This window comes from Pseudophryne corroboree, chromosome 6 (genome assembly GCF_028390025.1).
Source record: "Pseudophryne corroboree isolate aPseCor3 chromosome 6, aPseCor3.hap2, whole genome shotgun sequence".
Lineage (NCBI taxonomy): Eukaryota > Metazoa > Chordata > Amphibia > Anura > Myobatrachidae > Pseudophryne > Pseudophryne corroboree.
In genome coordinates this window covers 510,351,906-510,370,403 of record NC_086449.1, presented here as the reverse complement: position 1 = coordinate 510,370,403, position 18,498 = coordinate 510,351,906, and the positions used below count along the sequence as shown (strand labels likewise).

The 18,498-nt window shown below is 41.3% G+C and overlaps 1 protein-coding gene across 10 annotated transcripts in view; it reads right to left on the bottom strand.

The window, feature by feature from the left end:
• KCNC2 (potassium voltage-gated channel subfamily C member 2) overlaps window positions 1–18,498 on the bottom strand; it is a 417,946-nt gene that overhangs the window by 46,605 nt on the left and 352,843 nt on the right. For 9 of the 10 annotated variants that reach the window (XM_063927443.1, XM_063927446.1, XM_063927444.1 and 6 more), the window contains exon 3: window positions 11,931–12,858. In XM_063927443.1, the coding sequence (XP_063783513.1) occupies window positions 11,931–12,858 (928 nt within the window). Of the gene's footprint in view, window positions 1–4,013; window positions 4,089–11,930; window positions 12,859–18,498 lie in introns of all 10 variants that reach the window. The other variant, XM_063927452.1, reaches the window with a different exon arrangement.

Here is an 18,498-nt window from a genome sequence, read left to right as displayed (position 1 = left end):
GAGCTCAGATCTTCCTTGTTGAGATGCTCAGCCCTAAACACTGCCCTGTTTGGCCCAGCCACCACTGTGTTACAAAGCAGGGATGTCCATTAATGGGTAAAACCAATAATGGTTTCCCAGCATTGGTTTCATGCCATCAATGCTAAGTACTGATGGCACCATCAACTGAGACCTTCAGTGGTTAACCCTTTGATGGTAATCCATACACCATAGTACTTTGCTTCACATTCAGCCTGTTACCAGTGCCCATAGTCTGCTGGAGCTCCACCCAGGGCACTAAGAGGGGATGGTGGGTACTGTTTACTCATGCCCATGCCTGTTTGAGGGGCCCAGTGAAGGCCTGAGGCAGTTGCTGTGGGGAACAAATGTCCCTCTTTGTGGTGCTGTGCACAGTATTTTTCAATTGTTATTTTTCCAGAAGAAGACTGGACATGCCTCCTGGATTTGGTCATGGCACCCAGTACCCATTATTCTCTCAACAGCCCTATCTCCACCTATACTGCAGATGACACATATCTGCATCTCAAGCCTATGTACAAATTCTGCTGTTTCCTGTATCATAGCTATTGCAACACTGAGCAGCACCTTCTCCTAGGTCAGTATAATTATAGAAATATGTAAATATGGATAGGCAGTGTACGGTGTCACGGACCCCGGCCGCCCCTCTCTCCAGATACACCCATCCGAGAGTTGCGCCAGCGCCGTGCGAATCTACGCTGCCACCAGCAAAGACTTTTCAACGTATTACGGACATTGCAGGCATCTTAAGCTGTAGCTGTAACCACAAATCTCAATATCTCATGCAATAATAGGTAACATGTACTTCACTTGGCTTGACTTGGGTTCAAGAACACAGCAGTCAGATCTAATTATTTTTATTATAATGAAGAAATATCTTCGGGTTAGCAAGGGTAAAAAGATTACAAAGAATATAAGGAGTTTTAGAAAAGATATACAGGTTACTAGAAGTCTCAATAAACAAAGAGGGAATAAAGAAAATCAGAACCTAATTACTCTTACATAGTGCATTAAGATCTGTGTAAGGAAGCTTCACAAAGAAAATAGACATCCATTCAGGCAGGGCAGCCACTTCGATCAGAATGAACAAGGATCTATCAGTGAGTCACGTAGTTATAGACCCCTCAACACCTCAGCACATCAGCCCCCACCTCTTGGAAAGGATAACCCTTACTCTGCTGGGCCCATTCATATCCAGCAGTGGAAGGTCACTCCTCTTGTAATATCCATATTAGGCCTGTGATCTGTGTGTCACATCTTTTTAAGGATGGAGTTGTGTATTAAAGTTCCAGAGGTTTATGATGCTAGTCAGGAAATATAATTCCTGCATTCCTTTTCAGGCAGGGGGCATTGGTCACACTTCCCTGGTCTGTTTACAGAGCCCCCCTGTTGACGTAACAACTAATAGGGCTTATCAGACCTCAATGTCCAGAGCTTGGCAATATCTGCTTTTGATGTAGAAATACAATCCCCTTTTACAACATCATGTCAGGTTCCCCAGCCACATATAATTTATACTTTTGACAATACACAACTCTGAGGTCAGATCACAGGAGAAATTGTGATTTCCCTGACATATGGTATTACAAAGACAACTTTATGGGACTTTTGATGGCCTGAAGATAAAATGATCACCCTAATATGCAGGCATGTCCCTCCAGTGAGTTGATTACAGTACTTTGACTTTATGGTCAGAAGAAAACACCCCAGGTAAGAATAAAGTTCAGGAAAAGCCAACATATTTGTGGACCAACATTTATATAGCATCATTTTTAGCTTCACTAGGGGCAGGTGACATAAATTGCGGTATGGACAGCATAGTGAGACGTAAAATTCTATAACTATGGCTGTTAATAATAAGTATAGAGCGCATAGTAAAACATCTAATTTAGCAATCTAATTTAGCAATCTAATTTCAGTGCTATTAGACAAGGCAACTAGCATATTTGAATAAGGGATCAACAGGATTGTAAATTCTATGATATTATTCAAATCTTCAGTCCCCCCTCCCACCCCATATCATGCCAGCCGGCGGTATTCTAATGTTACTGCCGACGGGCGCGACAACTCATTTCAGCTCGCTACCCCCAGAGGTAGCGAACTGAAAAGCGTGTGAAGATACCCATTTGAGCACCCAAACGGCTCTCTTCATGATCGTGCCCATTACTTTAGTGAGGTTTAGGTGCTTGACGCGCCTAAACCAGACTGTAATAAGTGCGATCAGCGCAATAACGGGGCACATTTGCATATCACCCCTCTATCTCCCGTCACTTTAGCAGGTGCGATATCATTTGAATCCGGCCCTTTGTATCATAGAGAAAGAGGGGAGATCAGTGCACTTAATATAATTCAGACATGTAGCCGACATTTACTGGGAGTGGCAAAGCCAGGTTCTTCATCTTCAGATGCAAATTTGTGAACATCCCGGACATTATGCATTTCACCAGAGGATTAAAATGATAGATAAGATTTTCTGCATGACACTTAGATTTTTTGTGTGAGGCCCACAGGAGTTTTACAAATACTTTGAGGAGTCATTATGCAGATGTTGTTTTTTGTAACAGAATTGCCAACAGACCTTGAAGATAGGACAAGAGTCATTGTGTTGTCTGTAACACAGAGTATGGTCACTGAGCATTTTGGTCCAAATACCAGTTAGAAGCAGATTACACAGAGAAGCTCCAATGGAAAAAAATACAGTACAGGTTGAGTATCCCATATCCAAATATTCTGAAATACGGAATATTCCGAAATACGGACATTTTCGACTGAGAGTGAGATAGGGAAACCTTTGTTTTTGATGGCTCAATGTACACAAACTTTGTTTAATACACAAAGGTATTAAAAATATTGTATTAAATGACCTTCAGGCTGTGTGTATAAGGTGTATGTGAAACATAAATGAATTGTGTGAATGTAGACACACTTTGTTTAATGCACAAAGTTATAAAAAATATTGGCTAAAATGACCTTCAGGCTGTGTGTATAAGGTGTATATGTAACATAAATGCATTCTGTGCTTAGATTTAGGTTCCATCACCATGATATCTCATTATGGTATGCAATTATTCCAAAATACGGAAAAATCCCATATCCAAAATACCTCTGGTCCCAAGCATTTTGGATAAGGGATACTCAACCTGTATATGAAGGAGGACTTCTCTGTATTTAAGTGGGATTCAGCTAAGCCATGCGACATATTTGTGCTTCGTGCATCTGCAATGACCATTGATTCTGAGCATCAGTCAATGATGGGTCACCTCAGATGACTGAAGATATGAGGGACATACTGAAGAACTTTCACATATAAGTAGAGTATTGATTCCATGCTGTTTTGCTAATATAATTTACATGCACCAATAAACTGTATTTCTATATTTTAATATAATACTGAGTCTCATAGTATACATAGAACCAAAGTGGCAAAGGATTACAATTGGCAGGATGTCACTCAGTAAATTGCACTGAAAGTTTGATCATTTTGATGCAGTGTTGATATTTGTCTTGGTGTAACATAGGTATATGTTTTACGATTTCCAACAGTATATGCAAAGGTGATTGTTTAGCAAAAGTGATAATTTGTGAAAATATGTCTAACTGGGTATATGGTCAGATTGGAATGATAAATCCATTGACTGATATATTTGTAAACCCTGGCTTTCCTGCCTCTTCGTAATTTGCTACAGTATATGGAATGTCATATTATTTCTATGCTCTGTACTGCCACTGGTGCACCAGAATGCCTATGCATGGGCTTGAGCACACTTCTAGAAAATGCATAAATGTGCCCCATAGAATTTAGCAGCTGGACTTTTATTATGTACATGCTTACTCTTTGAACTTTACAACTCCGATGTGCTAGTTTAAAGTGTTTTAACACTGGTTGTGTGTTATGTGCAGTATATTATTTTTATGTCTATTTTAACACATTAGCATGCTATTAATAATGCATGCACATGCTGCGTAAACAACTGTCCCATTAAAAACTTGCTTACCAACATCTTTGCATCAGTCAGAAAAAACGATCTCTTTTGCACTTGGTTTAAGATCTTCGACTTGGATTATCAACCCTTTTAGTTCATTTAGAAAAACAGATGGACACAACTACCATTATTGATTTTGTATGATCATGCAGCATCAGTTGAACAGTAAGTGAAATGCCAGCTTAGCCTACTGGCCACTACAATATTACATAAAACATTATATTTTCAGATTCTTAAGTCTCTCCATAATTACTAATAAGAATTCCATCTTGTTTGCCCACTGGCTGCATGGGTATACTAATAGTAAATAAGTGTCATCATTTCTGCAAGGTCACTTCTGCACCATCCTTATAAATGAACCACACTATTTATTAAATCACATTAAACAAATGATTATTTTTAGCTATTATTCTTTATTGTTGCCATTGATAAATAGTACTTCTTGTGTTAAAATGATATCTTCAGCTGTATTCTTCATATACGCACTGAAATTGAATTCATGAAATTAATACCGTATAAAATAATGTGATTCCTTTTCCATGATCTATAAATTTACATATCCAATGCCAGTGATTACTATAAGTAATTTTCAGTTGTTTAGAATCATGATAAATAATATTTAACTTAAAACAGTTACAGTATATTTAATGAACACTGTAATTATATGTGTATATGTCTTTGTGAGTGAAAAACTACATAAACTTTATTTTTCATATAATTACTAAAAATATGAAACATTTTATGTATCTTGTGACAAAATAGTATTTTTTATATTTTTGTTATAATTGTACTTAATTGTACTGAACACTTTTATAGTAGATGCCTTGATAAATTTATTTACTATAAGACAGACATGTCAAAATAATGTTCTTTGTGTAGTATGTGACCTTTCTTACCAAGTTTATGGTGTTCAACTGTGTTTAAAACTTACAATGAAATGCTATGAACCTTTTAAACTGATGTACTTGAGTCCTGTTGGAGAAAGAACGCTATATAAATAAAATTATTATTATTATTATTATTATTATTATTATCATCATCATCATCATCATCATCATTATTATTATTATTATTATTATTATTATTATTATTATATACCATGTTTAGCTTTCTTATTATTATTTTTTGTAGTTTTAATAAAATGTTCTAGCTATTTTATATAGTATTAATGTTAAAATGTAGCTAATATCAGAAACCAAACTAACAAATGCATGTAATTCAAATTTTAAAGGGCAAATAAAATATAGGTGCTACGTATGGTTTAATTTTTTTTATCTAAGAAAAATTCTAAGTTGATATTAATTAGTATGTTAATGTGGCATTTGATTAATATTTGTAGTAACTGAGTCTTGTTAATAATTAGGGGGGAAATGATTAGTCTCTTAATGTGAAAAGGATTTTAAAACATAAAATACTTGATTCTTTTACAAAATGATTAAGATGATATTTGAATGCTTGATTGTCTCCTCTGTGGGAGAATATTATAAGCATATTGCAACTGTGTACTGGATACCTACAGTATATAGCATGTTTCTGTATGGATTAATAACAATAGGTATAGTAACAAGAGAGAAATCACCATTTCTGATGCTGACATGAATCTCCAATTTAATAGAATTACACTTGGATCTGGTGTACAAAATAATAGTTTGTTTACCTATTCAGAGATGATAACAAATAGGAAAGCATGACAAACAGGGACATACATTCCTTCAGAAACAAGACATTAGAGGATGCATTCAATAGGGAACAGAAATGGGAGCCAACGTGAAATGGTGGTGGAGTCAAGATATAAGGCTGCAAATATAGCATGCAGAAGTAGACATATGTACTGTATATTTGCAATTAGGGGCTCATTTTTAGTTGGACGCACACCATTTTTTGTGTAACATACACATTTGCAACAGCACATGCACAGCAAAAATCTGCACATATTTAGAGTTGTGTGCATCATTTATGTGCATTCTTTTTTTGCCTCTATAGCAAAAAAGGGACAAGCAGCGTTAGTAGTAGGCATATATTTACATGAGTGTCACACCAGGCTGGAGTAAGGCTTGTGAGGGCCCGGGGTAAAAAGCTGTGAGGGCCCCTCTAATAAAATGGACCTTTTTCTTGCCCCTTCCCCAGATATGGCCACAGTGCCACTCCATGTGCTACACAGTGCATCACCTTGTTGTCCCCTCCCCATACCCCCTGAGTACTCACTGTCATAATTGGATGCCATTCTGATGCCAGAATGTGCATAACTGCAAATAATACTGTTTTGATCAATCTCTGCAAATGCCCTTTGTGTGGTTATGTATAAATCCTGTGTGAAAAGGTTATTCTAACAGGAACTCTGCTATGTGTCAAGGAAGCCAAGCTCTGTGATAATCAAGCAGAGAAGGCTTTAGGGAAACATATTGTATCTCCACCCTCTATGTATCCATAAAAACTATATTAAGTATGTGATCTATTGTATGTGTTGTAAATGTCTTCTCAGGACAAATGGAGGAATAGTACTGGCTTGGCTAGTATCTAGTTACAGACACAGAGCTTCAAAAGAGGGTATAATGAAACCCTTATCAGAACTGAGATCTTAAAGTAAACGCAGGTCAGGCCTGAAATGTATTTTGTCAACTGGCTTGTGTATCTCCCAACAGGTTGTTTACTGACCTCAGGGGGTCACCAGAGAGACCAGAAACACATGCTGGCTAGGGAAGGCGATAAAAACTTCCCTCAGCTAGCTATAATGGTGCTTTAGTATGACTGATAAATCTGATTGCCCAGCTTCAAAAGGAATGGGAAAAGTAATAAGCCAGCCCCTGCGTATATGACCAAGAGACCCCATATTACAGTTGAGTTTACACAATTAACTCTGATCTGGAAAGGGTTAAGGAACCCCGAGGCGGGGGCTGGGAGAGAGGGCAGTTTGAGTTATTAAATACACCACTCACAGACTGCAAGTTGTCCATTATCAAAGAAGCGAGTCAGGAGAAGCATCCTGACTCTGTAATGTCCCGATAATATCTGATGAGGCTTCACTTCATCTCATCGTTCCACTCTGCATGTGTTAGGTTCTGTGGGTTTTATCTCCCTATTTTTTTTTCCGTGACTTTGACTTTTTATCATTATATTCTTGTAACTTTCTTTTCTGTAACATAAGCTTTGAAGTGTTTTACTTAATTTAAATAATCTAATTTTAGCTCTGGTTTCTGTTGTGTATCCAACCCAGCTCTCCGAAAGAGGCGTTACCAAAATATTAATAATTCTAGGTACAGGCAAAAGCCATAAGTTTGCCTTGGGTCATACCCCAAACGTTTGTACTTTGGCTGGTGGCCGTGTTGAAATTAATGAACGCGCTCAGGTATTCAGTAACAGTGTCACGTGGCAGGGATTCACTGATTGGCGTATCTGGTGAATCGCCATGCCTAGGATCGTGACACTCACCTCCCATGGTGTTGGCATGCATCTGGCCCTGTTCTGCATGCACAGTCTTCATACGACGCAGAGCAGCTCCCAAGTCCCCTCATTAGCGGCATGAATGTGTCATGTGATTCTGATGAGGGGACTGGAGAGTCGCTCTGTGCTGTATGCAGTCTGTCTGAGCATCTGTTCTCTGAAATTGCAGGGTCAGACTGACCCTGTGTTGGGGCACCTCTCTGTATCTCAGGGACCCAGAATGACCGACCCTGTCACCCCACTCTAAATCCAGCCCTGGTCCCATTTAATTAGATGTGGAAACATCCTTAGATGTGCTTTTTAGGAGTCATATATCTTATTAGTACTGGCAGGCTGTGTACATCAGTACACATTGATGATCATTTCTATCTAGCTGCTTCTGATTGGTTGATTATGTACTGATATTATTTAAACCCTTAGCATTGTGACTATATTGCATGAAGTCACTGATTGCTAATGTATTTGCATTGCACAATTAACCTTTACATTCGTACTACTGCAAGAAAAAAGACTCATTTTTTTTTTTATAGGGGTAAATAAATGTAGAGTGCTCAGAATTATTACATTTTGAATTCAAAATGCAATTTTCACATTAATTAATAACTATCAAGACAATATTCTAAGACATTTTAATGCATTATAATACTGTGTCATCAGAAAAGGGGGCAAGGGGCATCCCCCATCAAACATTTGAGACGGTGCCAGACAATGCATTGGGTGGGCATCCGGAGGGATAATATCTAAAATATAATTTACATTCTGTACTTCCCTGCTGTGAATGGATTAGTCTGGAGGAAATAAAGTGGCAAGGAGTGGTGGTTGGCAAGGCAGGAAAGTGAGCCCTTAGATGAAGCACATTAGACCTCTTCTTGTAGGAGTCACGCAGCTTATTACATAGAAACACAGAAACACAGATTTTGGCAGCAGATTAGAACAACTTGGCCCATCTAGTCTACCCTAAGTAACCCCTAGGGTTAATTTTTGCATAAACCTCTCAGTGGTGTATGGTGGATTCAAAAATGCTTTGTGTTGTATGGTAGACTCCAAAACTTTGTCTGTATTGTCTGGTGGTCTCTAAAATGCTCTCTGTATTCTATAACAGTCAAGAAATGTGCTCTGTATTTTATGGTGGTCACAAATATGCTCTCTATTGCATGGCTGTCATTAGAGTGCAGTCTGCATTTTATGGCAGTAAATAGGTATTTTCTGTATACTGTAGTATGGCAGTCATAAGAATGCTCTCCATATTTATGGCTGTAACCAGGAGGCAGTCTGTATTGTATATTGTCCCTTTACTGTGAGTGGTGCTCAGACAAGGTAAATTGACATCACTTGTGCATTTGTATCTTCTAAATGTATTGAATTCTACCATACAAATTGAATATAGGTGGAGATAAAATTTAGACCAAACAATATAAATTTCTATTTTCCCCAGCACTGTTTTTTACTCCCATGTTCTCCTGTTTGTGCACAAGAAATGGAGGATTTAAAAAAAAAATTGTTTTATTTGTAAAATAATTAATGGGCCTACGGGGAAAACATATTTCATTGACTATGGGGCATATTAAAAGGTGGAGGTGGCATTCAGCAATTTAGAAATAAAATTATATTGTGCCCCCTACAACCTAAACATGTTCTGTTGCCCCTGTTTGTACAAATAGGTTAATGCAACTTTAGTATTTACTGTACTATTTGCACATGAATGGCCTGATTCTGAGGAGGGAGTAAAGCTAGCAAAAAAGAGCAAATACCTGTGTACCTGGTTCAGAGGTGGACACTAAGCTGCAGGGAAATTATGTAAATGCTGCAGTTGATCTGTTGTTTATTGAGATGCCCACCGGCTGCAGATCTAATCCACCATGGTGCACACAAATACACACCATAGAGCAGACATTGGCCATATCATCAGACTTCTGAGCAACCGTGTGTCCGACAGTATTTAGAGGCTGTTGTTAGTGGAATTATGTCTTCAAACGGAGTCCCTGACATTGGAGTTTCAATCTGCATCCAATGGCATCAACCATTGGGACGCACGTGCAGTGCCTGATGTTTTACTTGCATCCACCTCAGAATCAGGCCCTGTGTACCTGGCAGGGACATGCGGTGAGGTAAATGGCTGGGAAGGCACTGGCTGGAACCAGACCTAGATTGACACACAATATATGAGCCCAAGGGTTCATGTGGCCATTATACACAGGTGCAGCAGTATAAACTGCTAAAATGACAGGAAAGGCTCTGCCTCGCCTCACCGCACGTCACTGGCAATGCAAAGGGGTTCAAACACTTTTTTTTTTTTTCATGCATGGTAAATACTGGTTACTTTTGTATGTAATCCACAAATACTGGCAGTACTATGTTTAAACAGCAATTTAGAGATGAATATGCACCTCTCACATGTTAATTTGCAACACAGTTTGTCCATGTGCACAGTTACTTGCCCCAAGTCACATTTGTATATTTTCCTTAGGCATACGTATATAAACTTGTATGCCTGGTGCAAATATGTTTTTTGAATTGCATGCATCTTGAGATACAGTATGTACAACACACCATATTTATGTACACTTTTCTTGTATAAATCTTTTTCTGCAAATGTTCAGAGTGCAAACTTATCCAATCCTAAATGACATAAGTAACTGATAAACCACAAAATGACAAAACAATGAAATGCATAAAAACTTGCAAATGAAATGTGGCTACAGATGTTTTATGAAACATATAAAGCCAAAGGAATGGTACAGTAGCATTTTTATAAAGAAGAAATATAAATATAAATAATATTTTAGGAGAATCAATACAGATGATTCTAAAATGCAACTTACCTTCAGAGGTTCTTTGCAGAAACATTGTTTAGAAAAATAATCCTGATTTACCAAAAATGCAGTGAGCAAACGGGTAAATTAGACAAACTTCCCAGAGTTAACAAAGCTGCAGTGCCCTGCTATGGTAAACTGTGCGACTGGAAACTACTGCACTGCCATTTTTTCACAGAATAACAAAAACAGCTCAACCTATTGCCTTCTATCAAGGCCCGATTCAGACCTGATTGCTACTCTGCATTTTCAAATAGCAGGCGATTTACGATAGACTGTGCATGCATATGCACTGCAATGCACATGCGCGTCGCCAAACATCGACAAGCTGGTGCGAAAATTTTGATCGCACAGCCATTCACAAGCTGACTGACATGAAGAGGCCGTTTGTGGGTGGTAACTGACCTTTTTATGGGAGTGTCAGGGAAAACGCAGGCGTTCCCAAATGTTTCAGAGAGGGTATGTGACGTCAGCTCTGGACCCGATCAGCCTGTTCTCTTCACACTGTAGGAGTAAGTCCTGGGCTGCGCACAGACTGCATACAGTGGAAAAAACATTTGATGGTGAGTGTGATGCGAATGGATTTGCAGCTGTTCGCTGACTGAAGGATATTTTTAGCAAAGCGTACACATGCGATTGCACACTTGCATGGGCGAATTTACACTCCCCCTGGGTGGCGACTATCTCCCCTTGGGTGGCAGGACAGCAAAATTAGCAGAACAGCAATCAGGTCTGAATTAGGCCTTTAGACCTCAGTGCAATGGTCAACACACTGACTGGAACTAGTAGCCATTTTGAGGGTTTACTGACTGTTTTCTGCACCCCACTCCATAGAGGCCCAAGCCCTACACTGACCAGCCAAGGACTGGTTTTCATTGTGGCAAGGGAATCCCTAACAGTCTGTTTGCAAAAAATGGGACTGTTATATGGTTTGGGAAGCTTAGGCTGACCATTTTTTCATTATATAAACAGCACTGGCCATGCACAACCAGAAATAACAGTGATGTTTTTTTCACATGTGAATCATATCAAAATTTGAAAATATTGAGACATTCTCTAAATCATGGAGAAAATGTTTCCTGGCATCTCATGCAACCCTAGACTGTAATACTCCAACTGAACTCATTGGTGTTGTCATCAGTGTAACATGTTTAGTGTTTGTCGTTCTTATAATTTATCTTTTCCATTGAAGATTTCACTATATCTGTTTTACTTCATGATAGTCATATTAGTGAAACACTGGCAGGCTGATTTTAAAAAGCCTCCAACCAGGTATATTAACAACTCATTCTTTAAACATTGAGTCCTGTGTCCTCCTTGCTGTCTTGGTTTCGATATTATGTTCAGTGACTGAAGCAAGTGATCAGATATCTATATGTGATATATGTGTGCTCGAAGTAAATAAAAGTAATCTCAGTGACAATATAAAATGTTCTAAAGCAACTTTCATGCTTTGTAACAAAATATTTTACATGATCCTAACACAAGGCTTAGACCAAAAGACCACCAACACCATCACTAGATCTTCCAAACGTGTTTGTGGTGTTCAAAGTAACTGAAATCAAAATACTTCTAATTCTGATTCTTTACTAAGGTAACATTATGAGATACAGTATCATCATTTTTAAAATCACATTGTTCATGATACTTGAATATTACTATTCTTCTACTATACCTGACATGTTGTGTTCCATCAACCGGTTGTCCTTGCCAAGGCATGCATCCACTTGTGTGCTATTACATCCCATATTTAAATCCATTTTGCAGAATGTGGGGGAGCCAGCCTGGGCTCCATGAGGGATGTATTTCTTTCTTTTTCTTGGAAGCTTCTGTTTTGCCATTGCAAGGGAGTAGTACATTCCAAAGTTGTTAACAATGACTGGAACAGGCATTGCTATTGTCAATACACCAGCCAAAGCACAGAGTGCCCCTACTAACATTCCTGACCAAGTCTGAGGATACATGTCACCATACCCCAATGTAGTCATAGTGACCACAGCCCACCAGAATCCAATAGGAATATTTTTAAACTGTGTATGCTTACTTGCTGATGGATCATTTGGACTGGCACCTATTCTCTCAGCATAGTAGATCATTGTGGCAAATATTAAGACTCCTAGAGCCAAAAATATTATCAGAAGCAAAAATTCATTAGTGCTAGCTCGTAGAGTGTGCCCAAGCACTCTTAGTCCTACAAAATGGCGGGTCAACTTAAAAATTCGAAGGATGCGGACAAATCTCACAACCCTGAGGAACCCTAGTACATCCTTAGCAGCTTTGGAGGAAAGCCCACTTAGTCCGACCTCTAAGTAAAATGGCAAAATAGCCACAAAATCTATAATGTTTAATAGATTTCTGACGAATTCAAGTTTATCAGGGCAGAAAGTGACACGTACTAAAAATTCAAATGTAAACCATACCACACAAACTCCTTCAACATATGTCAATGCAGGGTCAGTTTCAATCTCAATTAGTGATACCATTTCTGTGCCATTATTGACTGTTTCAGTTTTATTGATGATGGAATTAAATGCTTCATGGGTCTCCAGGCAAAATGTTGTTATAGATACCAAGATGAAGAACAAGGAAGCAAAGGCGATGAACTGTAATACAAAAAAAAAAAATCAGTGTAAATATACAAACTTAACTCCACAGAAAAAGTTGTTATATAAATTATGTATTTCCTACCTACACCATCAACATATTAAAAAATATAATAAATATTTGAAGATAGACAGGGCCACAAGTAGGGGGGAGGGACTTGGGGCATGTGCCCCAGGCGCCAAGGTGGTCGTAGACAAAAATGCAAAAAACCCATGTTAGTCAGAAGCATGCCGTGGTGGGAGTAGGCTTGTGACCGGGCTCCATGCTTGCACCACTAGACTAATTAGCGCGGTGCAGATATAGAGGTACCTGAAACACCTGGCACAATAAAAATTTTTTTCCCTATCTGCACACGGGATGTCATAAGATTACACATGCTGAAGAACCTTAAGGAGGAGTAAGGAGAAGATCCAGGTAATTGGTGTTGGGGGGAGAGGTAACCCAACACAGGCTGCTGCTGCAGAGATATAGAGGGGGAGCAATACAGGCTGCAGCAGTGATACAGGATGGAGGGGACACAGACTGCTGTAGAAACATGGGGCGGGTAGGGCACAGACTGGCGCATAGACACAATGAGGGGGCGCATCAAATTCCTGCCTTGCCTCTGGGTGACAAGAATCCTGGTTAGAGCTAATATTTTTAAAACATTTACTTAGAATATTTTTTACAGATTTGATTGTACAGTATTTAGTCACTTTATTATGCAAACTGTGGTCAGTCACTCCTCCAAACCATCATCAATCTGAAGGTACTTTAGCACTGACAGTTCAGGACAGCATATGTATAGCTGCATCACATCTAAAAAGCAGCAGATGCTCATACTATTAATATTAATTTGGTTTACCAGGATTATTATTACTATTGGTTATTTATTTTTGTCTACAAGTACTATCCCACCTTCTGCTCACTGTGAGCAAAATGGTGCATTTAGATATTGGGGGTAAATCAGACCTGCAGCAAAAAATGCTAGCTAGTGATCAGGTCAGAACTGCGCATGCGCATGCACCACAATGCGCAGGCGCGTCGCACGAGTACAAAGCGGATCGCCACTCAGCGATGGGTTTGTGCGAAGAATCCATTTGCATGGGCAATCGCAAGGTGATTGACAGGAAGAAGGCATTTATGGGTGTCAACTGACTGTTTTCTGGGAGTGTTTGGAAAACCGCAGGCGTTCCCAAACGTTTGCAGGGCGGGTGTCTGACGTCAATTCCGGTCGCGGACAGGCTGAAGTAATTGCAGTGGCTGAGTAAGTCCTGGGCTACTCAGAAACTGCACAAGATCTTTTTGTACTGCTTGGCTGCACATGCGATCGTACACTTGCACAGCTAAAATACACTCCCCATTGGGCGGCAACTATGCGAACGCAGGACTGCAAAAAACAGCTAGTGAGCGATCAGGTCTGAATTACCCCCATGGTGCACGAATTGGGGTTCCCGGTCACTATACGGAGAAAACGACACAAAAACAAAACAAAAAACCCTAATGGCGACCTTTTGACCTGTCGACATATAACATGCCGACCTAGCAACCCTGTCGACCTAGAATCCCTGTCGACCTAGTTACTGTCAACCAATAGTGGTCGACCTAGACACTGTCAACCTAAGTGTGGTTGACCTTGCATACCACACCCCAGCTCCTTGCCTACATAGAAAAATAGGCCTCTCATCATGATGGCATGATGGTAACCACCAGCTTTATTTTTACACTCTAATTTAGATTTCAGCTTGAACACACTCCACCCAACTCTAACTTTCTCTGCACGTTACATCTGCCCCACCTGAAGGGCAGCACATTTTTCTCCAGTTGCTTGCTTTTTTGCTTTACGTACAAACATGAATCTGGCCCATAAGCAGAAGCACCAACACTGGCAGCATTTCGTCAAGAAATCAAAAATGTTTTTACTGGTGTTGGTAGTGTCAACAACCTACAATAAATGTAGTAGCTAATAGCTGAAAAGGTACATTTACACAGTTCTAAAATAATGATACAAAGTTCTTACTATGGAAACATCACTGATATTGAGGAAGAAGAGGTACAGAAAGAAGTACAGTACATAGATATCAATGTTAACATTGGAAATGGTGATAACAAATGGATTCTGTAACACTTAGGTTATACTTACTAACTTAGATATTCTCCTCTCCAGGAGAAGTCCAGAGAGAAGATGGAAGTGACAGCTGATAGGGATGGGGCCTAACTTTTCACATCATTAAGCCCTGCCCCTCACTAAAACCATGCAATTATCACAGAATGATACCATTTTGGCCCGCCCCATCCCCATTGTGCCCACTTCACTAGGAAGCAGGGGCATAGGGAGGATGGTTCTGGTGGTGCGCAAGCTCCAGGTGCCAGAAACTTCAGAGGGCGCCGGGCTGCGGCAGCACTGCAGGGACCGAAACCCACGTCACACATCCTTTGTAGCCTTGACCAGCCCGGCCAGCACTGTCTTTTCCCAGACGCAGCCCGGGATGGCAGCAGCAGTGAGACAGAGCAGCACACACAGCAGGGTTCTTACTGGTGGCTGCTACCTGCTTAGCTCCAGTCACCCGTGTGGCTGCACAGGAGGAGGCTCCAGCTCCATAGGAGAGGCAGGCGATGGTATGACAACATAATTAAACTGGAATTGGGGATGGTGATGTGACTGGGGCATGAGTATAGTGATGGGGCAAGGGGTAGAGGATGGTGATGGGGCAAGGGGCAGGGGGCTGAGGATGGTGATGAGACAGGAGGCTAAGGATGGTGATGGGGTAGGGGGCTGAGGATGGTGATGGATCAGGGAATGGTGATGGGGCAGAGGACAGTGATGGGGCAGGGGGCTGAGGATGGTGATTGGTCAGGGAGCTGTGGATAGTGAAGAGGCAGGGGGCTGAGGATGGTGATGAGGCAGAGGGCTAAGGATGGTGATGGTGCAGGGGGCTGAGGATGCTGATGAGGCAGGAGGCTAAGGATGGTGATGGGGTAGGGGGCTGAGGATGGTGATGGAGCAGGGAATGGTGATGGGGCAGAGGACAGTGATGGGGCAGGGGGCTGAGGATAGTGATTGGACAGGGAGCTGAGGATGATGATGACGTAGGGGGCTGAGGATGGTGATGAGGCAGAGGGCTAAGGATGGTGATGGTGCAGGGGGCTGAGGATGCTGATGGGGAAGAGGGCTGAAGATGGTGATGAGGCAGGGGGCTGAGAATGGTGATGGGAGCTGTGGCTGAGGAAGGTGATGTGGCAGAGAATGGTGATGGGGGCTGTCAGTGAGGGCGGTGTTGAGGGACTGAGGATGGTGTTGAAGGACTGAGGACAGTGTTGAGGGGGTCAGGAAGATGATTAGATGCTGAGGTGATGAGGACAGTTATGAGGTGCTAAGGTCCCCCAGGGGAAGGAGAGAGTGGGACCAAGTTTCAACCCACAGGCCTGGACTCTGTGGAGGCTGGTTCCCTGCCGATATCTGCCGATATCTCTGAGAGTCCAGCAGGTGAGATCAGTCTTCTGTAGGGGGCTGGGGGAATCAATGTTTGTTTTATTTTTTTCTGGCTATGGGGGCAATGAATCAATTGAATCTAGCTGGCTAATTTTTTGTGTAGAGCAATGTGTGTGTTTTTCATCCCTGTGGATTCCAATGTGTGTGATTTTTCTTCCTGTAGGGGACATTGTGTGTTTTTTCCCTGTAGAGCAGAGGTTCCCAAACTGTGTGCCGTGGCTCCCTGGGGTGCCTCGGGACACTTGCAGGGGTGCCCTGGGTTGGTGGTCCAGGACCAATTCCTATTATTCATGGTCAATATAATAGGCAAAACCAGTGCTGGTGGCTGCCAGTATAAAATATGTGGCCAAACAGAAGCAAATCTTGTCCCTCACCACACAACTGACCCTAAGGATGACATATAAACGTGATCTACTTAATGTAATATTTCTTTCTAAATTTCTTAATAAAAAAATTTTGGCCTAGGGGTGCCGTGAAAAAAATTCTGATATTCTAGGGCGCCGTGATTCAAAAAAGTTTGGAAACCACTGCTGTAGAGGCTATTGTGTATTTTTCCCTGTGTGGTCGATGCTTTTTTTTATGTCTGGAACTATGTGTTTGTGTGTATACGGTGGGGGGGTGGGGGGGGGGGGGGGCGCATCATGATGTCAGCTTGCTCTGGGTGCCATTGCTCCATGCTATGCCTCTGCTAGGAAGTAGTGCACTAGAGAATGTGGGCAGGATGCAGGAGGACCACCCACTTTTCTGGGATCCTGGGGAGCTTAATGAAAATTTGTGAGTTTGCTGGAAGTTCTGGGAGAGTACAGTAGGTAAGTCTAAATTAGGTACAGTAGTTTGCAATTCACTCACAAGTCATAATCCCCAACACTGACAACCACCCCATCTGAGCCTACCTATACAGAGTCTAATGTGAAAATCTTTTTTGGCTTTTGGCATGCAATGCAAAATCTGCTTTCTATTTAAGTGATTCTATGCAGCCTGGAACAAATTACATACTTATAAGCTAATAACAAATTGCATTTACAAAAGATGATAAAAGATGTGCTCATTAAATGGAACAGCACTTTTCTATTTGCTTCATGAGCAACAAAAATCAATGACTAGTTCACACACTGTACAATAGGAAGTGTGATAACTATTGGCACTTTGGCAGATATTGATTCAGTGCTTCCTTCTTTATTTTTTTTTAAGTTTAGTTTATAAAACAGTAAGGGCGGTATACAAATGATATATCATGCCCAATCTTCTTTCTAATGTGATCCCCGTTATCGCACATAACGCGCCCATAGCAATCAGGTTTAGCTGCGTAAAGGCTTGAGAACCCTCGCTACCCTCGCTAAATGATTATACCACGCCCGTCAGCAGAAACAGACCGGAAGTGGAAGAATGTGAAAGGAATGGACACTGCCCTTAAATACACTTTCTGACAGGCCCATATACTTTCAGGAGCAACAGCAACACAGAATAATGGCAGCATAAGGGAAGATCGATTGTTAGCATTGCTCTAGAGGAGGATACAGAGCTGCACAAATATTAGATAAGCTGAAGGCTGCATAAGCCTGAGGCCATATAAGCGATCAACTTTTTGTGATTGGTTGTTAAATGACTAAGCAGTTGCTAGGCAGATCAGTTTTCCCGGTTGGTTTTTTCCTATTGGTTTAAGGGGTTGTGCATCAGGATGAAGAGGAGGGTCTTAGGTTAGTATATAGGGGGTGGCCATCTTGCTAGACTCCCTCTTGCCTTTCAGTTTATGCCCCAGGAAGGATAAGTACTATTGCTTATTTTCACTGCCTGTAAATTGTTTTTGTTTTTTTTTTTGAATTTCATTTGCCTTCTCTAGGGCATTATACAGTGCTGTGCCCCCTCTCTGCGTGTCAATGTCTACTTTTGCAGATTCTCCCCCCTCTGCCATGCCTCGTCCAAAACGTGCAGCTCCCCCCCCCCGGCGCCTCGTGGATGCGGGGAGCGCCTTCCGCTCCCGCTCCCCGAGCGTTGCGCCACAGAGAGGACTTCCCCCTGTTTCAGACAGGCGGCGGGGACGGGCAGTTACAGCCCGCTCCCCTGCCGCACGGAGACGGGCGGCCAGCGGCCGCTCGTCACGTGGTGCCGATGCGCGCGGCTCGGCCGGGCGCGCGTCCCGGCGCTCGCAGCGGGACGGGCCTCTCCT